Raw genomic sequence first — 22,725 nt, 5'->3', positions numbered from 1 at the left:
CCAGGGTTTCCATCTTTCCCATAGGTATCATTAATCTGTTATTAAATAATTTTGATTGTGGTTACTAAAAAGTGAATAGAGTTTATTTTTGAGTAGAGACATTTCCTAATAATGGCCTAAAATTTGTGTTTCTTATACTTCCAGGGTACAGTGGCTTACATCATTTAGCTTGTCATAAATATATATATATAATTTTGCTTATTTCAAGTCCAGGCTCACTATTAGTGGTTTGGTGACCCAAACTAATAAAAGGTCTTTGAAATGAACTAGATGTGACCAGATACATTGTCTTTTATAGTGTGGGACACTTTGACTTTGGGTGGGACTCAAGATGATTTTAAGTAGTATATAACAGTAAGTTACATTGAATCATGTAGTGAGAATACTACTCCCTTTTAGTTCTCTTTCAGCTATTTCAGTAGTATCAAGGAGAAAGCTTCCAGTTAGGTGTTAGTTCTAACAGAAAGGAAACAGGCCTTAGACTATGGCTTTCAGTAGACACTAGTAGGTACAATTTAGTAACAATGTTTTGTTTTCATTGTGTTTATATTTTGGTTATCTTCTGTCTGTGGTAAGTGATATCGGTCTTCTATTTATAAAAGTGATAAAGTAGTTAAAAATGTCAGCCGGAACCCTCATACATTGCTGGTGGGAATGTAAAATGGTCCAGAGAAAGTTTCTTAAAAGGTTAAACATAGAGTTTTCATATGACCCAGCAGTTCCACTCAGGTATATACCTAAGAGAAAAGAAAACATACACCCACACGAAGACTTATACACAAATGTACATGAATGTTCATAGCATTATTTGTGATAGCCAAAAAATGGAAATAAACTAAATATCCTTTAGTTGAAGAGTAAATAAACAAAATATGGTGTATTCATATAATGGAATACTCTTCAGCAATGAAAAGAAATTATTTACACAGATGAATTTTATGGCATGTAAATTATATCTCAACAGAGCTGTTAAAAGGCAATCATTTTTATGAAAGTGTTAGGTAAATAACGCAGGTCATGCACAGATAGAGCAAAAAATCTTTGCGGCAGCACACAGTTGATTGGAGCTCAAGATCTGGCTTATGCTTCCGCTTCCTACCTGGAAGTGGCTGTGAGATCCGTGTTTTCGGGTAATATTTAAGTTATGTGAAACGGAAGGACAGTCTCATCTGCAGCCGTGCAGGTTAGTGCGTGGGATTGCCGTGAGTCAGGCTGACCCAACAGCAGCTAACAACAACAACAAAGTGTAAAGATTATATGATAAATTATTTTAAAATATAAAGGAGACCTGATACGGAATTAATCAAATTTTTTGGTTAATCTTGTATCAGGGATTGAGATTCCATTTGACTGAGTATTTCATTTTGAGGTTACATGTTGGGGTAAGAGCTCTTTTTTTATGCATTATAGGAAAGGTTTCATGCTGCTATTTTCTTTTAGTTAATGATATAATAGCAGCCTTTAGATATTGTTGATTGATGTGTACTGGAATGTTAGTAGGGGAAAATACTGAAATAGATTTTTTAGGATAAAGCTTTTTGCTACATGTGTTCAGATAACTGTAATTGAGCATCTGTAGTGTGCTGGACTTTGTGTATTTTATCAGTTTATTTAGGTCGAAACCTATAAACTGTTCAACGTTTCGCGAGTATAAATATTGTTCTTTATTATAGAATATAAATATAAGCATAAACATATTTTTTTTTTATTATAGATGCAGTACCTCTTTTTCTGAGACTTCTTCATTCACCACATCAGAATGTTTGTGAACAAGCAGTATGGGCTTTGGGAAACATTATAGGTAAGTTTTATTTAGGTTTGAAAAGACTCCAATTAACAACCTTATATTAACTTTTTTCCTACGTTGGCATAGACATTATACACTATGTTTCCTCTAAATTTGTTGTGAGTTGACTGTCTTCTTGCCTTATAAATACTAACTTAACGTGGTACCTCTTTGAAAAGGATACTGTGATTTGCTATCAGGACTGGTAGGTTAAATTTTGTGCCCCCAAATCAAAATCTGGGGAAACAACAGCACCTGATGCGCTTGACTAATGGTGAGGAAACATAGAACATCAGTGTCCCGACATGAGCCATTGCATACATTTCAGACTTTCTCATCTTGAATGTACTTTTTTTTTTAAATACAATTTTCATTTCTGTAGGTGATGGTCCTCAATGTAGAGATTATGTCATATCACTGGGAGTTGTCAAACCTCTTCTGTCCTTCATCAATCCCTCCATTCCCATCACCTTCCTTCGGAACGTCACATGGGTCATTGTCAATCTCTGCAGGAATAAGGACCCCCCACCGCCTATGGAAACAGTTCAGGAGGTAAATGAAGAATTGTAAAGGCCCAATGGTATATTTTTCCCTATGTTTATGCTTTAGTTTTTCATGCACAGGGAAAAAATAATATACTGATTTCATTCAGGTATAACATTTTTTATGGTATGTAAATTATCTCTCAAGAGGGCTGTTAAAAGTGAATCATTTTTACTTAACTTTATTCATTTTATTTTCGACTCTTGTGAAATAAAAGTTGAGTATCTTATAGCACCTGAAAAATTGTCAGTCCATCCCGGTTCTTCTTTTTTAACCACTGTATGGTGGCGTAGTGGTTAAGTGCTACGGCTGCTAACCAAAGGGTCGGCAGTTCGAATCTGCCAGGCACTCCTTGGAACTTCTATGGGGCAGTTCTACTCTGTCCTATAGGGTCACTATGAGTTGGAATCGACTCGACGGCACTGGGTTTGGTTTTTGGGTATGTTTATAGAAAGAAAACATAAAAAATTCAAACAGGAAAATACAAAAGAAGAAAGTAAAAAAAAAAAAACTCGAAGTTTTGTTACTGCCTTGCATTGTTGATTTAAAAATTACTAAATAAGGTGCTTATGCAGTGAAACTAGTGTACTTCTATGCAAATGTCCTTGAGTAAGTTTGCATTAAGTCCAACTGAAGTATCCCTTGATGTCTCACAAAATTAGTGTTCTTAAAAGTGTGACATACTTTGTGTTAAATCTAATTAAAGGAAAGTAAAAACTTTTTTACATCTAATTTGTAAATGGATTTGAGTATTTTAAGTTTGTAAAAATTCTTCGTAACTTTTATTTGTTTGACTGTAGAGAAATGATGTCTTTATCATTGACATCTTTAGCTAGCTTCTGCTACCATTTGTTTTCTGGAAAGGGTACTGAGTGTGATTCCTATCAACACCCCTCCCCATTCCTTCCCCAGATTTTAAATAAAGATCTGTAAAGCCGAAATTCAAGAAACAAAAGCTTTATATGTAGACATATTGGTTATAAATTTCTTGACTAAATCTGAGGTTGAAAACTTTAATATGAATCACATAACTTCTTAGATAAAATCAGATTTTTACTTTACTCAGGTAAGTGAGATGATGGTGGCAGTTTTAAGAGTAACATTTCTTGAGTAGCCATACTGGTAGTACTTGTATCTCCATTCTTTCCGCTCGGCATTGTGTGTATAAATAAGTTTATTGAAAACAAATGTTTTTCCTTTAAGGCACGTTTATCTCTGACAGATTATTTGTGTATTTTAACTGGACATCTTAAATATACTTTCGGTGTTTTAGGATGATCTTACTAAATTTTCATTTTCTTAAGTGAAGAGTTTCAAACATGTTGATTTTCTTGCCCTACAAACAGTATTTACTGCTTTCTGTGTAGCAGTTTATTTTTACTAAGACTTATTCATCAACTCTAGTGTTACTTATTATCTATCTTCTTTCCTTAGATTTTGCCAGCATTGTGTGTCCTCATATACCATACAGACATAAACGTAAGTAAAGCAGAATCTTCGAGATTTCGCTCTCAGTGGGGACTGGAAGGATTATTTACTCTTTTAGGCTTTTAGTAAGTGTCAGCATATATTTTTTTCAACCTGTCAAGCTTCCACAATGTGTAAGTAGTTTTTGAAAACAGGATTAAGGATAGATTAGGTTTGTAGCTAAACCATCCAGACAGCAAAATGCTGACTTGAGAGAAATTACCATGTATGTAGTTAATTTCTTTATCTGGATTGTTATAGTGTTTTTAAGTATTAATATTTGTAAAGTGGTTAAACCTAATGAAGGTTAAAGTACCTTCATTATTATTTTTTTAAATCTCATTTGATTTTTCAATAGGTAGGCTAGGTATTATTTGTCCCCATTTTACAGAATAAGAAGAAACAGCCTTAGGGAGAGGTTAAGTGGCTTATCCAAGGTTGCAGAGCTAGCTAGGGTCAGAGGTGATATTCAAACCAGGGCCTTCTGACAACAGATGTTTTGCTTTTTCCATAAAACCGCATTGTCTCCCTGGCTACAAGCTTTTGTAGCATAGTATTGAAGGATATATAGTTTTAAATGCAGAGGCATTTTAAATGATACTTTGGTTACATGAGATTTGGTTAAACATTTAATGTTATATTGTGGTGTAATGTTTAATTTGATGCTCTTTAGGCAATGTGAAAGTTCTAAATGCAGTAAGGCAAAATATTTTATCTTTCAAACAATAATAGATAAACTTCAGTGAGATTAACATTGACTAGCTTCTATTGTTCCAACTAAGATCTCTTTATGATTTGTTGTATGTTCGTATTTTTGAAATCTTACCGTTGTGTCTGTGTGTGTGTGTGATTTATCCTTGGGATGAAATACATTATTGCTAGCATTTCTTATGAGGCAATATGGTCCATATGTAAAAATTAAGCTGCATTTCTCTAGCTCATATTAGGACTTCAATCTCTTAGGACAGAATGTTTTAAAGGTAACTAAAGTCACTTTTTATTTGTAATATGTTAGTCTCATATGTCATAAAAATTAGGCAGAACATGTTTATGTACTGTTTTCAAACTGGGTATAAGGTGACTTAGCAAAAGACATCTAAGATAATAAATTTCTTGAAAGGAAAAAGAAGTAAATTAATAGAAAAAATTTAGTTGTTGCAGTTGAGTGTTAAGCTTAGCTCTGAGCTTTCTGACAGCCAAGATTAAAAGGAAAATAAGCAAAATATCTGATATTCTATCAGGACTTTTCCCTGGGACATCATGGAATTATAGGTAAATAAAAGCTTTCACCATCTGTTCGTTGTGTTTATGTGAAAGCCAGGGGTATTAAAGTAACAAAGGACTGGGGTTACAGGCATATTTGTCAGGGTTAGCAAACAGTCACAGATTGTTCCACTTATGCCAGAGTTGTGCCATAAATTGTGGGTAAGAAGAATAGAGACTGCTCTTTTAAGACCTTAAGAAGAGGGAGAGAAGTGAGCATTTGTCAAGAACTCACTATGCTGAATCTTTTTCTGTGGTTTCCTTTTACCCTACCAGCACCCTTATAAGTTTTATTATCCTATTTTACAAATTAGGAAATTGAAGCTCAGTAAAGTTCCGTAACATAAGGTCGTGCAGCGAATGAGAGCTGTAGCTGAAAATTGAAGCCAGGTTCAAGACCTATGTTCTTTCATACCACAGCCACATAAATATACAACATAACACAGCGTAAGCACAAACAAGGGGAAAAGTACAACAGAGGAATGACCAAAGTGCTAGATTATAGGAGCACAGGTTATTCTGTCTGACAAATCAGACAGCTTCACTAGGAACTAACATTTGAAATGAGCATTATAAGGTGAAGGTTGGTGGTGGAAGTGTGACAGAGATGACACAGATGATAACGTTAATAGTTAGCATTTATTGAGAGTTTAAAAGGTGCCAGGCACTATTTGAAGCACTTAACGTATGGTAAGTCATTTAATCCTTATAAATATCCTGAGATTTGTACTATCATTATCTCTCCATTTTACAAGTAAGGTAATAGAGACTTAGAAATAGTTAAATAATTTGTCAAAGGTCACACAACTAGGATGAGTAGGATTTTTTCCAAGTTGAAGTCATTCAAAAACACAAGGAAAGAATCTGAAGGGCACTATGCTGATCAAAGACTCAATCACAAAAGGACAAATACTGTATGAGCCCACTATTACAAAAACTCAGGAAAAGGTTTACACATAGAAAAAATCTTTGATGGTTACGAGGGAGGGAAGAGGTGGAGAGGGGAAATCACTAATTAGATAGTAGACAAGTGTCAACTTTGGTAAAAGGAAAGACAGCACACACAATAGGGGAAGTCAGAACAATGCGTCCAATGCAAAATCATAGACACTTCCTAGACACAGGCAAACAGCTCGAGGGACTGAATTGGTGGAGCTGAGGGCTGGGGACCATAGTCTCGGGGGACATCTAGGTCAATTGGCATAATATAGTTCAAAAAGAAAATATTCTGCATCCAGCTTGGAGTAGTGTCTGGGGTCATAGAAGATTGTGAGCAGCCATCTAAGATACGTCTACTGGTCTCATACTGTCTGGAGCAGAGGAGAATGAAGAAAACCAAAGACACATGGGAAATGTTAGTCCAGAGGACTAATGGACCCACAAGTACCACAGCCTCCACCAGCCTGAGCCCAGAATAACTAGATGGTACCTGGCTACCACCATCAACCGCTCTGATAGGGCTCACAGTAGAGGGTCTCAGACAGAGGAAAACATAGAACAAAATTCAAATTCACCAAAAAAAAAAAGACCAGACTTACTGGTCTGACAGAGACTGGATGAACTCCCAAGACTACGGCCCCCTGACACCCTGCTAACTCAGAACTGAAGCCACCCCCAAAGCCCACTTTTCAGACAAAGATTTAGCCTATGAAATAAATAATAACATACATGAGAAATGTGCTTCTTAGTTCAATCAAATAGATAAGACCAAATGGGCAACTGCTGCCCAAAAGGAAGATGACAAGGCAGGAAGGAACAGGAAAACTGGATGAATGGACACAGGGAACCCAAGGTGGAAAGGGGGGAGTGCTGTCGTATTGCAGGGATTGCAGCTGATGTCACAAAACAATTTATGTATAAATTCTTGAATGAGAAACTAACTTGTGCTGTAAACTTTTACCTAAAGAACAATAAAATTATTTTTAAAAGACACAAGGAAGGATATTAGGACTAGAGAAAGTACACGGAGGGTTTGGAGAATATAGGTAGTTAATAACCCAAGACGTTTGCCAAGGAGTTAAGTTGCAGGGTTTTGAATCCTGTATTAAGGAGTTTGGACTTTATTTTGTAATCAGTGCAGAGCCATTGAAAATTTTTAAATAGAAGAGTGATGTATTCAGATCTGTTAAATACCTTAGAAGTATAAAGGTTTGCAGTGGGGAGAGTTTGATAGATAGACCTATTTTGTTCGCACAGTAGGCCTACAGACGTTGATGAATTATGAACTAGAAGCAGTAACAATAGTAATGGTTAGGAGAGAAAGAATTTGAGAGTTAGGAGATAAAGTGAGTAGAACTGGTGGGGGGAAGTTTCAGAGAGAAGAAGTAAAAATTATTTTCAATGCCATGAATGTTCAGAAGGAATAAAGCAAAAAGATACACGTGCCTGGGGAAGATGATGAGTTTATTGTAGGACAGACACATTGGGTCTGATTGACTTGGTGTCCCTTTATGGCATATTTCTAGGAAGCATAAAACAATACATATTTCAAATTTGTCAGTTTATGAGATTTGATGAAACTGAGCATTGAATATGATTGTTTAGGGAAAGCTGTATTTCAGAAAGAGGACTAAAAATTGAATTCCAAGGAATTATCTGTATTTAAACAGTGGCAGCAGTGGAAGAACCAGCAAAGTTTTTTTTTGTTTGTTTATTTCTTTTGTTGTTGAGAATATACATAGCAAAAAATATACACTAATTCAGCAATTTCTACATATACCGTTTAGTGACATTGATTACATTCTTTGAATTGTGCAACCGTTCTCATACTCCTTTTCTGAGTTGTTCCTCCTCCGTTAACATAAATTTTGGCCCCCTAAATTTCCTACCTTAAAAGAGCGTAAGGTCCAAGGCCGACATTTTTAAATAGTTAATGCTAAACTGTTACTTGGTTTTAAGAAGACTTCAAGGGATATTTTTGGTTTAAGGTTTAAAGATTATCTCAGGGCAGTAGTTTCAGGGGTTAGCAAAGGAGTTTTTAACAGCTGAGCAATACAAGCATAAATTATGAAACAAAGAGTGGGGGGAAAAATAAGGTGGAGTCTTAACAGATCCTAGATCATAAAAAAAGTGGCTGCAGCAGTACATCAGTAGGGAACTGCCAGAAATTCAAGCCCGATTCAGAAGAGGACATGGAACAAGGGATATCATTGCTGATGTAGATGGATCTTGGCTGAAAGCACAGAATACCAGAAAGATGTTTACCTGTGTTTTATTGACTGTGCGAAGACATTTGACTGTGTGGATCATAACAAATTATGGATAACATTGCAAATGACGGGAAATCCAGAACACTTGATTGTACTCATGAGGAACCTGTACATAGACCAAGAGGCAGTTGTTTGAACAGAACAAGGTGATACTGGATGGCTTAAAGTCAAGAAAAGTGTGTGTCAGGGTTGTATCCTTTCACCATACGTATTCAGTCTGTATGCTGAGCAAATAATCTGAGAAGCTGGACTATAGGAAGAAGAACGGGCATCAGGATTGGCGGAAGACTCATTTAACAACCTGCGTTATGCAGATGACACAACCTTGCTTGCTGAAAGTGAAGAGGACTTGAAGCATTTACGAAGATCAAAGACCACAGCCTTCACTATGGATTACATCTCAACATAAAACAAAAATCCTCACAACTGGACCAATAACTGAAGTTGTCAAGGATTTCGTTTTACTTGGATCCACAATCAACACCTATGGAAGCAGCAGTCAAAAATCAAACAACACTTTGCATGGGGCAAATCTGTTGCAAAAGATCTCTTTAAAGTGTTGAAAAGCAAAAATGTCACTTTAAGGAATAAGGTGCCCCTGACCCAAGCCATGATGTTTTCAGTCACCTCTGCATGTGAAAGCTGGACATTAAATAAGGAAGACCAAAGAAGAACTGATGCTTTTGAATTGTGGTGTTGGCGAAGAATATTGAATATATCATGCCAGAAGAAAAAACAAGCCTGTCTTGGAAGACGTGCAGTCAGAATGCTCATTAGAAGCAAGGATGGCGAGACTTTATCTCATGTACGTTGGACACTTTTTCAGGAAGGATCATTTGCTGGAGAAGGACATCATGCTTGGTTAAAATAGAGGGTCAGCAAAAGAGAGGAAGACCCTCAGCGAGATAGATGACACAGTGGCTGCAGCAATGGGCTCACATAGCAATGATCGTGAAGATGGTGCAGGACCGGGCAGTGTTTCGTTCTTTTGTACATAGGGTCGCTATGAATCGGAACCAATTAGACAGCACCTAATAACAACAGATCATGAAAGGTCTTGATTACCACATGAAAGAGTCATATATCTTTTTTTTTATGTAGTAGATAGGGAGCGAAAGAATAATGATCAAATTTGTATTTTGGATTGATAGCGCATACCTACTAATTTGGGTATAGATTTTAGAGGAGACTGGAGTTGGAAAGTCAGATTAGTCGTCGTTTTGTGGTATGGATTAGAGAAAATCAGGGCCAGTATTAGAACTGAGACAATAGGAATAAAAAGGCAAAGGGAGACCTGAGAAATGTTTAAATGGTAACATTTGCTGGATTTGATATGGATGGTGAGAGGAGAGGAATCAAGGGTAATACCAAGCTTTCTAACTAGAGTGTTAGGGTAGGATGCAACAGAAAATAATAGCTGCAGAAAGAGGTATAAAACAGCAGGAATGGCTTGAGAATTTGAGTCAGTGACAGCTGAGAATGGTGGAGAAAAAGCTGGGTTGGAGTGTGAAGAAATTAGGTGGGTTTTGGACTTTAATGTGCCTTTGAGACATTAGAAGGAAAGCTAAATATTGACTCTGAGAACTAGGGGAAAAATTTGGACTACTTCAGGTCAGTCTGTGTTCATTTGCTTTCCATTCATTGTGCTGCTTAAAGTTTATTTGCAATGGGATTTGGTTTTCCTGCCCTTTTTGTTCATTCATGCCTTGACCTTCCTAGATAGATTAGAGAGTCCTCTAATATTTGATACATATCTAGCTTATTTTACCAAAATGAAATTAATCAGTTGTAGCAGTTTGGTTATGTGCTGAGACTTGATTATGGGTGACATTGGTAATAAGCATATCAAGGGTCCCCAAGACCACCCTTAGATTCAGTGATTAGTTAGAAAGACTCAAAAAAAGTTGTTATACTCACAGTTACAGTTTATTACTGTTCTTGAATTTTTTTTTTTTGGTCTCATCTTCATCTGCTATTGGATCCATCCAGTGAATTTTTAAATTGAAATTGGCAAAGGCAGAAGGCTCATAGAGCAGAGCCTGGGAGAAGCCAAGTACGAGCTTCCGGTTGTTCTCTCCCAGTGGAATCATATACTGGTGGTATTTATTTCTCCCAGCAACTATGTTTGCAAAACATATTACCAAGCAGGAAAGCTCACCAGGGCCTCAGTGTCCAGGGTTTTTATTGGGTCTCTGTCATGTGGACATGGAGCACCCATTTGACTGACCTTAGCTACTCAGTCTGTAGACTACCCAAAGATTAGACTGGTATGGCATGGCAATAAGAATTCACCATAGAACACATTGTTACCATAAACTATTCGGTGTGGCCCAAGTTCTCATATATTGATAAGATTAATATGTTTAGTTTCAATTCTCATATTATTTTGTGTTATAATTTGTGTGTTTTATTCTCTATTTAGTGTTTTTTTTTTTTTTTTTCTCTCCTTTTTAAAATTTCTTTTGGTATTTAGGAAGGTTTGTATTTTTGTTTTAGTAGTTACCTTTTGTAATGCACTTTTTCTTTTTAACTATGTAGTGAGACAGTTTTAAATAGTATTTTTTGACTCCTGTCTTTTACCTGTGCAATGATTGATGAGCTTATTCTGTTTTCTCTTTCTCTCATCCTCCTCCTTCCAGTTTTCAGTCTGTAGGGTTATGTCTTTTGCCAAATTTGGGAAACTTTCTGCCATTATAAATATCTTCAAAATTTTTTTAGCTCCACATGTCCTGGGACACTGATGACATAAATACTAGGTCTGTTGTTATGGTTCTATAAGTAGTCCAGAAGGCTCTGTTCCTTTCTTTTCACTCTCTCTCTCTGTTGTTGAGTTTGGATGATTTCTATTGACCTGTCTTTTAGTTCATGAGTTTTTTTTTTTCTCTTCTCTCATCTTTATTCATATTGAACATTTCCAGTGAGGTTTTCATTTCAGTTACTGAATTTTTCAGTTTAAAATTTTCTGTTTAGTTCTTCTTTATATCTTCTATTTCTTTGCTGAGACTTCCTATTTTTCATGTTTCGAGAATGTTCATAATTGCTTGTCGAAGCATTTTTATGATACTTTAACATCCTTGTCATATTCTTGTCAGATAATTCCATAGATAATATCTGTGTCATCTCAGTGTTGGTGCCTGTATATCATATTTTCTCTATTGAATTGAGATTTTCCTGGTTTTTGATATGACAAGTTATTTTCAGTTGTATTCTGGACATTTCAGGTATTATGAGACTCTGAATCCTATTTAAGTCTTGTTACTGCCAGACTGGCTCTGTTCACACACAGCATCTCTAGGCACCCTCCAGGAGCAAGGCCTCATTACAGCTGGGTTGGGATGGTAGATGGTAGATGGGCCCAGCTCACAGGCATAGCTTCTGTCTTGCCAGTTTTAAAGTTGCAGTGCCTCTGTTTTTCCAGAACATACACCATTTACAAATTATTATTCCATTCATGTCCTCACATTTGTGTTAATCTGTGATCTACGATCTATAAACCTACTCCTTATCAACTGTCTCGTTATCCAACATTTCGCATTTAAACAATAGTAAAAAAATCTACTAACTGCTTTGCACATTAACACCGTATGTTGGCAGTAATGAACACCAACATGCGAGGCGAGAGTAACTATAGCTATGATAGCTAAGGTTATGTGTTAACTTGGCGGAGCCATCATTCTCAGTGGTTTGGCAGTTTTATAATGATCGTATTTGACAGTTACGTAATGATATAGTCATCCTCCATTTTGTGATTTGATATGGTTATCCTCCATTTTTGCAGAACACGAGTTTTCACGTAACAGCTTAGTCTTTGGAACCTAACCATGTTGATAAGTGAGAAGTGGGTATGTTAAATGCTCAACATGAGTTTTTTTACTGAAGCTTCCCTGGTCATCTCTTGGTTGAATGAAGCTCATCCTCTAGTATAGGGGCTGGCATACTTTTTCTATAAAGGGCTTGTTGTTGTTGTTGTTAGTTGCCGTCTAGTCAGTTCTGACTCACAGTGACCCCATGTCTGCAGAGTAGAACTGCTTCATAGAGTTTTCAAGGCTATATAACCTTTTCAAAGCAGATGGCCAGGCCTGTCTTCCAAGGAAGCCCTGGTTGGGTTAGAACTGCCAGCCTCCTGGCTAGTAATCAAGCACTTTTGCACCACCCAAGGATTCCTGTAAAGGGCTAAAAGGTAAAAATTTTGGGCTTTGCAGGCCATGCAGTCTTTGTTGCACTATGCATCTCTGCTTTATAGCATGAAAACAGCCATGGACAATGTGTAAATAAATGGGCATGACTGTATTCTAATACAATTTTATTTACAAAAACAAAACAGCTGGATTTGGCGCACAGGCTATAGTTTGCCAACCCCTGCTTTAGTAGACTTCTGAAGAAAACTTGTATTTTCTTAGTTCTTACATGTATAACTATTTTTCTATAGCCTGATCCTTAGTTAGCACTATCTTTCCTCATTTCTTAAAAATTGCTATTTCACAGTAACTTTCTTACTTTTACAAGTAATTTGATATTTTTGCCTGGAGGTTCAGAGAACTATTTCTTTTATCTTTAGAAGCAGTAGTTTTACTGGCTGTGTTGCCTTTCACCCTTTCAGTGCCCTCTCCTCTTTTCCATGCAGCCTCTTCAGAAGCTGAAGTCTCACACAGGCTTGGGGCAGGAAACCCAGACAAAAGTGGGAATTTAATTTTTCTTCTTCTGACATGTTATTTGAAATTTGTCGTGTTCTGTGATTCCTAGTAATGCTGAAGATGTGGGCTACATGTGATTTTATTTGCTCTTCTTCTTCTTTTTTTTTTTTTTTATTGTGCTTTAAGTGAAACTTTACAAATCAAGTCAGTCTCTCCCATATAAACTTACGTACACCTTATTCCATATTCCCATTTACTCTCCCCCTAATGAGTCAGCCCGCGCCTTCCTTCCAGTCTCTCCTTTCGTGACTGTTTTGCCAGTTTCTAAACCTCTCTACCCTCCCATCTCCCCTCCAGACAGGAGATGCCAACACAGTCTCAAGTGTCCACCTCATACAACTAGCTAACTCTTCATCGGCATCTCTCTCCAACCCATTGTCCAGTCCTTTCCGTGTCTGTTGAGTTGTCTTCGGAAATGGTTCTTGTCCTGGGCCAACAGAAGGTTTGGGGACCATGACCACTAGGATTCTTCTAGTCTCAGTCACACCATTAAGTCTGGTCTTTTTATGAGAATTTGAGGTCTGCATCCCACTGTTCTCCTGCTCCCTCAGGGATTCTCTGTTGTGCTCCCTGTCAGGGCAGTCATCGGTTGTGGCCAGACGCCATCTAGTTCTTCTGGTCTCAGTATGATGTAAGTGTCTACTTCATGTGGCCCTTTCTGTCTCTTGGGCTCATAGTTATCATGTGGCCTTGGTGTTCTTGATTCTCCTTTGCTCCAGGTGGGTTGAGACCAATTGATGCATCTTAGATGGCCGCTTGTTAGCATTTAAGACCCCAGATGCCACATTTCAAAGTGGGATGCAGAATGTTTTCTTAATAGAATTTATTTTGGCAATTGACTTAGAAGTTCCCTTAAGCCGTAGTCCCCAAACCCCCGCCCTTGCTCCGATGACCTTGAAGCCTTCACTTTATCCCAGAAACTTCTTTGCGTTTGCTCCTGTCCAGTTGAGCTGACCTTCCCTGTATTGAGTATTGTCCTTCCCTTCACCTAAAGTAGTTCTTATCTACTATCTAATCAGTAAATAATCATCTCCCACCCTCCCTACCTCCCACCTCGTAACCACAAAAGAATGTGTTCTTCTCAGTTTATACTATTTCTCAAGATCTTATAGTAGTGGTCTTATACAATATTTGTGCTTTTGCATCTGACTAATTTCACTTAGCATAATGCCTTGCGGGTTCCTCCATGTTATGAAATGTTTCACAAATTCGTCACTGTTTTTTATCGATGCGTAGTATTCCATTGTGTGAAGATACCGTAGTTTATTTAACCATTCATCTGTTGATGGACACCTTGGTTGCTTCCATCTTTTTGCTATTGTAAACAGAGCTTCAGTAAACATGGGTGTGCATATATCTGTTTGTGTGAAGGCTCTTATTTCTCTGGGGTATATTCCGAAGAGTGGGATTTCTGAGTTGTATGGTAGTTCTATTTCTAACTTTTTAAGAAAATGCCAGATAGATTTCCAAAGTGGTTCTACCATTTTACATTCCCACCAGCAGTGTATAAGACTTCCAATCTCTCCACAGCCTCTCCAACATTTATTATTTGGTGTTTTTTGGATTAATGCCAGCCTTGTTGGAGTGAGATGGAATCTCATCATGGTTTTAATTTGCATTTCTCTAATGGCTAATGATCGAGAGCATTTTCTCATGTATCTGTTAGCTGCCTGAATATCTTCTTTAGTGAAGTGCGTGTTCATATCCTTTGCCCACTTCTTGATTGGGTTGTTTGTCTTTTTGTGGTTGAGTTTTGACAGAATCATACAGATTTTAGAGATCAGGCGCTAGTCGGACTTGTCATAGCTGAAAATTCTTTCCCAGTCTGTAGGTGGTCTTTTTACTCTTTTGGTGAAGTCTTTAGATGAGCATAGGTGTTTGATTTTTAGGAGCTCCCAGTTATCGGGTTTCTCTTTGTCATTTTTGGTAATGTTTTGTATTCTGTTTATGCCTTGTATTAGGGCTCCTAACATTGTCCCTATTTTTTCTTCCATGATCTTTATCGTTTTAGTCTTTATGTTTAGGTCTTTGATCCACTTGGAGTTAGTTTTTGTGCATGGTGTGAGGTATGGGTCCTGTTTCATTTTTTTGCAAATGGATATCCAGTTATGCCAGCACCATTTGTGAAAAAGATTACCTTTTCCTCAATTAACTGACACTGGGCCTTTGTCAAATTATCAGCTGCTCATATGTGGATGGATTTATATCTGGGTTCTCAGTTCTGTTCCATTGGTCTATGTGACTGTTGTTGTACCAGTACCAGGCTGTTTTGACTACTGTGGCTGTATAATATGTTCTAAAATCAGGTAGAGTGAGGCCTCCCACTTTCTTCTTCTTTTTCAGTAATGCTTTACTTATCCGAGGCTTCTTTCCCTTTCATATGAAGTTGGTGATTTGTTCCTCCATCGCATTAAAAAATGTCATAGGAATTTGGATCGGAAGCACATTGTATGTATAGATGGCCTTTGGTAGAATAGACATTTTTATTATGTTAAGTCTTCCTATCCATGAGCAAGATATGTTTTTCCACTTATGTAGGTCCCTTTTAGTTTCTTGCACTAGTACTTTGTAGTTTTCTTTGTATAAGTCTTTTACATCTTTAGTTTTATTCCTAAGTATTTTATCTTCTCGGGGGCTACTGTGAATGGTATTGATTTGGTGATTTCCTCTCCGATGTTCCTTTTGTTCATGTAGAGGAATCCAAGTGATTTTTGTATGTTTATCTTGTAACCTGAGACTCTGCCGAACTCTTCTATTACTTTCAGTAGTTTTCTGGAGGATTCCTTAGGATTTTCTGTGTATAAGATCATGTCATCTGCAAGTAGAGATAATTTTACTTCTTCCTTGCCAGTCTGGATGCCCTTTATTTCTTTGTCTAGCCTAATTGCTCTGACTAGGACCTCTAGCACAATGTTGAATAAGAGCGGTGATAAAGGGCATCCTTGTGTGGTTCCCGTTCTCAAGGGAAATGCTTTCAGGCCCTCTCCATTTAGAATGATGTTGGCTGTTGGCTTTGTATAGATGCCCTTTATTATGTTGAGGAATTTTCCTTCAATTCCTATTTTGCTGAGAGTTTTTATCATGATTGGGTGTTGGTCTTTGTCAAATGCCTTTTCTGCATCAATTGATAAGATCATGTGATTTTTGTCTTTTGTTTTATTTATATGGTGGATTACATTAACGTTTTTTCTAATATTAAACAAACCTTGCATACCTGGTATAAATCCCACGTGGTCGTGGTGGATTATTTTTTTCATATGTTGTTGAATTGTATTGGCTAGAATTTTGTTGAGGATTTTTGCATCTATGTTCATGAGGGATATAGGTCTGTAATTTTCTTTTTTTGTGATGTCTTAACCTGGTTTTGGCATCAGGGATATGGTGGCTTCATAGAATGAGTTAGGGTAGTTATTCCATTATTTTCTATGCTTTGAAATACCTTTAGTAGTAGTGGTGTTAACTCTTCTCTGAAAGTTTGGTAGAACTCTGCAGTGAAGCCGTCCGGGCCAGGGCTTCTTTTGTTGGGAGTTTTTTGATGACCTTTTCAATCTCTTTGTTATGGGTCTATTTAATTGTTCTACTTCTGACTGTGTTAGTTTAGGTAGGTAGTGTTTTTCTAGGAATTCATCCATTTCTTCGGGGTTTGCAAATTTGTTAGAGTACAATTTTTCTTAATAATCTGATATGATTCTTTTAATTTCATTTGGGTCTGTTGTGATATGGCCCATCTCATTTCTTATTCGGGTTATTAGTTTCCTTTCCTGTATTTCCTTAGTCAGTCTGGCCAATGGTTTATCAATTTTGTTAATTTTTTCAAAGAACCGGCTTTTTTGGCTTTGTTAATTCTTTCGATTGTTTTTCTGTTCTCTAATTCATTTAGTTCAGCTCTAATTTTTATTGTTTTCTTCTGGTGCCTCATGGATTCTATTGTTGCTCACTTTCTATTTGTTCAAGTTGTAGGGACAGTTCTCGGATATGGGCTCGCTCTTCTTTATGTATGTGTGCATTTATCAATATAAATTGACCTCTGAGCACTGCTTTTGCTGTGTCCCAGAGGTTTTGATAGGAAGTGTTTTCATTCTCATTGCCTTCTATGAATTTCTTTATTCCCTCCTTGATGTCTTCTATAACGTAGTCTTTTTTGAGCAGGGTATTGTTCAGTTTCCAAGTATTTGATTTCTTTTCCCTGATTTTTTATTATTGATTTCCACTTTTATTTCCTTATGGTCTGAGAAGATGCTTTGTAATATTTCAATGTTTTGGATTCTGCAAAGGTTTGTTTTATGACCTAATATGTGGTCTATTCTAGAGAATGTTCCATGTGCACTAGAAAAAAAAGTATACTTTGCAGCAGTTGGGTGGAGTGTTCTGTATAAGTCTATGATGTCAAGTTGTTTCATTGTAGCAATTAGGTCTTCCGTGTCTCTGTTGAGCTTCTTACTGAAAGTCCTATCCTTCTCTGAAAGTGGTGTGTTGAAGTCTCTCCTACTATAATTGTGGAGGTGTCTATCTCACTTTTCAATTCTGTTAAAGTTTGTTTTATGTATCTTGCAGCCCTGTCATTGGGTGCATAAATATTTAATATGGTTATATCTTCCTGGTAAATTCTCCCTTTAATCATTATGTAGTGTCCTTCTTTATCGTTTGTGGTGGATTTAACCTTAAAGTCTATTTTGTCAGAAATTAATATTGCTACTCCTGCTCTTTTTTGATTGTTTTTTGCTGGATATATTTTTTCCATCCTTTGAGTTTTAGTTTGTGTCTCTAAGTCTAAGGTGTGTCTCTTGTAGGCAGCGTATACACGGATCGTGTTTCTTTGTCCAGTCTGAGACTCTCTGTCTCTTTACTGGTCCATTTAGTCTATTTACTCCTTGGAAACTCTATGGGGGAGTCCTATAGGGTCGCTATGAGTCGGAATCGACTCAATGGCAGTGGGGCAGTGGGGTTAGTCCGTTTACTTGTAGCGTAATTATAAATAAGTATGTGTTTAGTGCTGTCGTTTTGATGCCTTTTTGTGTGTGTTGTTGACAGTTTCATTTTTCTACCCTACTTTTTTGTGCTGAGGTGTTTTTCTTTGTAAAATGTGTGTTCCTCGTTTTCATAGTAGTTGAATTTATGTTTGGTGAGTAGTAATGTTTTTGAGTTATGGAATTGTTAGACCTCCTTGTGGTTACCTTAATATTTACCCTTATTTTTCTAAGTAAAAACCTAACTTGTATCGTTCTGTGTCACCTTGTTTTCCTCTCCATATGGAAGTTCTGTGCCTCCTGTATTTAGTCCCTCTTTTTGATTATTGTGATCTTTTACATAATGACTTCAATGATTCCATGTTTTGAGCATTTTTTTCTTTTTAAAATTAATCTTATTTTGTTTTTGTGATTTCCCTATTTGAGTTGATATCAGAATGTTCTTTCTGTTCTGTGACCTTGTGTTGTGTTGGTATCTAATATTATTGATTTTTCTGACTAAACAATTTCCTTTAGTATTTCTTGTAGCCTTGGTTTGGTTTTTGCAAATTCTCTAAGCTTGTGTTTATCTGTAAATGTTTTAATTTCACCTTCATATTTGAGAGAGAGTTTTGCTGGATATATGATCCTTGGCTGGCAGTTTTTCTCCTTCAGTGCTCTATATATGTCATCCCATTGCCTTCTTGACTGTATGGTTTCTGCTGAGTAGCCTGAACTTATTCTTATTGATTCTCCTTTGTCGGAGACCTTTCTTTTAAAATATTCTCTTTATTTTTGGTTTTGGCAAATTTGATGATAATATGTCTTGGTGATTTTCTTTTTGGATCGATCTTATATGGGGTTCCATGAGCATCTTGGATAGCTATCCTTTCACCTTTCATGATGTCAGGGAAGTTTTCTGCCAACAGATCTTCAACTGTTCTCTCTGTATTTTCTGTTATCCCTCCCTGTTCTGGAACTCCATTCACACACAGGTTATTCTTCTTGATAGAGCCCCACATGATTCTTAGGGTTTCTTCATTTTTTTTAATTCTTGTATCTGATTTTTCTTCAACTATATTGGTGTCAGTTGCCTTATCCTCCAACTCTCCCACTCTGCATTCCAGTTGCTCGATTCTGCTCCTCTCACTGCCTGAGTTGTCTAATTCTGTAATTTTACTGTTAATCTTTTAGATTTCTGAATGCTGTCTCTCTGTGGATTCTTGCAGCTTATTAATTTTTCCACTGTGTTTTGAATAATCTTTTTGATTTCTTCAACTGCTTTACTAGTGTGTTCCTTGGCTTTTTCTGTAGATTGCCTTATTTCATTTCTGAGGTCATCCCTGATGTCTTGAAGAGTTCTGTAAATTAGTTTTTTATGTTCTTCATCTGGCAATTCCAGGATTGTATACTTATTTGGGAAAGACTTTGATTCCTTAATTTGGGGAGTTGTAGAAGCAATCATGGTCTGCTTCTTTATGTGGTTTGATATCAACTGCTGTCTCTGAGCCATCTGTAAGATATTGTAATGATTTATTTTTATATTTGCTCACTGAGTCTTATCTTGTTTTGTTTTCTTTCAGTATACCCAGATGGGCTACTAGATTGCGCTGTCTTGATTGTTGTAGCCTTTGAATCACTTATGTCCTATTACCAGCTGGTTTGGGCTGTTACCAGATATATAAGCCTAAGAGTCCATTCATTATTCTTGAGTAGAATCTGATTTTGGGTCACCAAGTGTGTGGTGTATACTGTCACCTATTAACTTAGAGGAGTAGTGGTGATAGTTGTGTGCACCAGAGTCTAGTAGCAGCAGGGGGTCACACTCCGGGGGCGGGGCCAGGATGATGACAGGCTTCCCCCAAGTGCCAGTGAGGTAGGTGTGTCTCTATTCCTAAAGCACTTTGGTGGGTGGGCTCTGCAGCTGTACCTTAGGCACCCAATGCAGGTACCGCTACAGATTGGTAGGTGTCACTGTCCTCAGACCCCTTTGGCAGGAGGCTAGGTGGTTTGGGTGGAGCTTCAGTCCTCAGTTCCCCATTGTGGGTCAGTGAGGGCTCTGTTTAATAGGTAGAGATATCAGACTTGGAAAACTTGTCTTTCCAGTAATCCGCTAAAACAGTTACAGTCAGATCACTATCAGAATTGCCTTTGCATTATAATAGCCACCTGTTCCCTGTAGGGATGAAAGCCCAAGACTGTGGATCTCATATGCTTGGGTGGAGTTGTGTATTTTTATTCCAATTTCAGGAAGTCAGGGAAGGATTTTTGGTCCCTGAGTTTTTTGTAGCTGCTTCTCTCAGGCCAGGAGAATGGGTTAGGAAAAGACACACACAAAAAAAACCACACAGCACTTCACTCCCTGGTCCAGGAAATTCCAATGTTAATGAAGCTGCCTGGGAAGGGGAGGGGCGGGATCAGATAGATAGGAGAGAGTAGCACCCAGGAATATAGACAAAGTTACTTATCTTGCTTGATGATGACTGTTTTATCTGAGATTCCCAAGGGTGTGTAGCCTGTGTGCAGCTGGCTGGGTCGAGATTGCCCCCGAGGGTCAGGTCCGCGTCCTATGCTTATGCTGTTTCAGAAGCCGTGGTCAGTTCCTCCGCTCCCAGTCCAAAGCCCAGCACCAAGGTTCTCCGGCTGGGACTCCACACTCCAGGCTCCAAAACCAGTGGCTTCCTCCCGGTGACTTCTCCTGTCAGCCGCGTCGCTGTGCTGCCTGCATGTGCTGGCTGGGCTTCCCCCGAGGTCACTTCAAGGGTTAGGGCTGCGTCCCGTGTTTGCGTCGTCTCAGGATGCCGTGTCAGCTCCCCTGCGCCCAGTCCAAAGCCCAGCATCAAGGTTTTCTGACTGGGACACTGGCTTCAGGCTCCGAAAACAGTCACTGCTTCCCCGTGGTTGCTCCTTCTCTCGTTAGCCCCGTCAGTGTGCAGCCTGCTCGCGCTGGCTGAGTCTCTACCGAGGTTACCCCAGGGGGCTGGGGGTTAGGGCTGTGTCCCATGCCTGCCCCACCTCAGCAAGTTGCAATCAGCCCCGCCACTTGGCACCAGGGAACTGTGAGGGCTCAAGGCTGTGGCACCGGACGCTGGTTCCAGAGGCTATTGCTGCTTCAGGACGCAGCTTTTCGCTCACCTGTGACTAGGGTCAGCTCTTAGGTCTGTGTTTGATGGTCAGGGTTCGTAGGTTGTCATGTATGTGATTGAGTCACTTGTTTTTCCGAGTCTTTGTTGCAAGAGGGATCCGAGGTAGCTTCTACCTAGTCAGACATCTTGGCCCCCTATGTATTTGCTCTTCTTATTCATCTATTTTTTGTAAGGGTACGTGGAGAGATTTGAATTTAGGTGGCTGGTGTTATCTTAGAGCTACAGGATGTCTTTAATTTTAATAATAAACATCTCTGAATTTCACACACGATAAGACCAGTGTTTCACATTTCTCTGTGAAAACACCATGGAGAGCCACAGACAAACTCTTTGACCTTGAACGAGTCACCAAACCTCTGAGCCTATGTTTTTTTCTTTGCAAAATTAGGATGGACATAGGGGGATGGGTTGTACTCCATGTTCCTCAACTGAGGGCGCGCTTATTTACTTTTGTAGTCTGAAAAATTAACTGCGTTGCAAAACATGTCTGAAAACCTCTAGAGTAGATAGATGATCTTCTTGGCCTCTTCTAGTAAGGAGGGAGCCCAGCTGGCACAATCGTTAGGCACTCGGCTGCTAACCAAAATGTCGGCATTTGAACCCACCAGCAGCTCCACTGGAGGAAGGACCTGGCAATCTGCTCCAGTAAAGATTATAGCCTAGGAAACCCTATAGGGCAGTTCTACTGCGCCCCATAGGGTTGCTGTGAGTCGGAATTGACGCAGTGGCACACAACAACAGACTTGAAGTATTGGCCTCATTCTGTGTCTAATGAATGTGATTATTAGGTACCTAGCTTTTTTTAGCTTGTGGTGCAAGCATAATTACTTTTCTGCCTGTTTTTAAATTTGCCTATCGGATACATAAATGCAGAAGATAGGTAGAAGTTATCACAGACTTCTGTGGGTCTTTTTTGTGAAGAGTAGTCTGAGGTAGGGCTTGAGAGCAAGATACCTCCTACTTAATCCATTTGTCAGGGAAGCAGATATTGTTGCCACCAAGCTAAAACATAAAACCTAAGGGTGGTAACAGAAGAAGTACACATTCAGACAAATATGTAAACTGGCAGTTCTTTTTTCCTCTTGCAGATTCTTGTCGATACTGTTTGGGCCCTGTCATACCTGACAGATGGAGGGAATGAGCAGATACAGATGGTTATTGATTCAGGGGTTGTGCCATTTCTGGTGCCCCTTCTAAGCCACCAGGAAGTGAAAGTTCAAGTAAGTATTTTTAAAATTTTCCTGCCTGTATAGAATTGTGTTTGCTATAACCAGTTAGCTTGCATGGCCAGGTTTCAGTTCTGCCTGTAGGTGCCTCTCTTCCCAGATTTCTCCTATTATTCGCCTGACCCTGATTTTGTTGATTTCCATATCTTTGTCTCAGATTCTTGGCCGAGTTTCTGACCCATACAGCCAGTTGTTTTTGACCTCGTAAATATATCCTCCTAGAACTCTATCAAGCATTCTATTGTCATTTCAACCAGACAGAAATGCAGTGTCTCATCATCTCCCACAAGCCTGTCCCCTTTCAGTGGACAGTGTGGTCTAAACTAGAAACCTCGATCCCCCCTTTCATTTCCTCTTTGTTACAAAGTCCTTTCGATTCTTCTTTATATATAGCCTTCAAATCTGAGCCACTGATTTAGTTCAAGAATCAGTTTCTTTTTCTCTA

At 38.3% G+C, this 22,725-nt stretch overlaps 1 protein-coding gene across 2 annotated transcripts in view; it reads left to right on the top strand.

Moving 5' to 3' along the window:
• KPNA3 (karyopherin subunit alpha 3) overlaps positions 1–22,725 on the top strand; it is a 101,525-nt gene that overhangs the window by 62,403 nt on the left and 16,397 nt on the right. For both annotated transcript variants that reach the window (XM_064270162.1, XM_064270161.1), the window contains exons 8-11: positions 1,715–1,801; positions 2,169–2,338; positions 3,764–3,808; positions 22,143–22,274. In XM_064270162.1, the coding sequence (XP_064126232.1) occupies positions 1,715–1,801; positions 2,169–2,338; positions 3,764–3,808; positions 22,143–22,274 (434 nt within the window). The remainder of the gene's footprint in view (positions 1–1,714; positions 1,802–2,168; positions 2,339–3,763; positions 3,809–22,142; positions 22,275–22,725) is intronic.

Source organism: Loxodonta africana, chromosome 17 (genome assembly GCF_030014295.1).
Source record: "Loxodonta africana isolate mLoxAfr1 chromosome 17, mLoxAfr1.hap2, whole genome shotgun sequence".
In the NCBI taxonomy this organism is placed as follows: domain Eukaryota; kingdom Metazoa; phylum Chordata; class Mammalia; order Proboscidea; family Elephantidae; genus Loxodonta; species Loxodonta africana.
The sequence above is the reverse complement of the archived record's forward strand: the minus strand, read 5'-3'. Positions and strand labels throughout refer to the sequence as shown.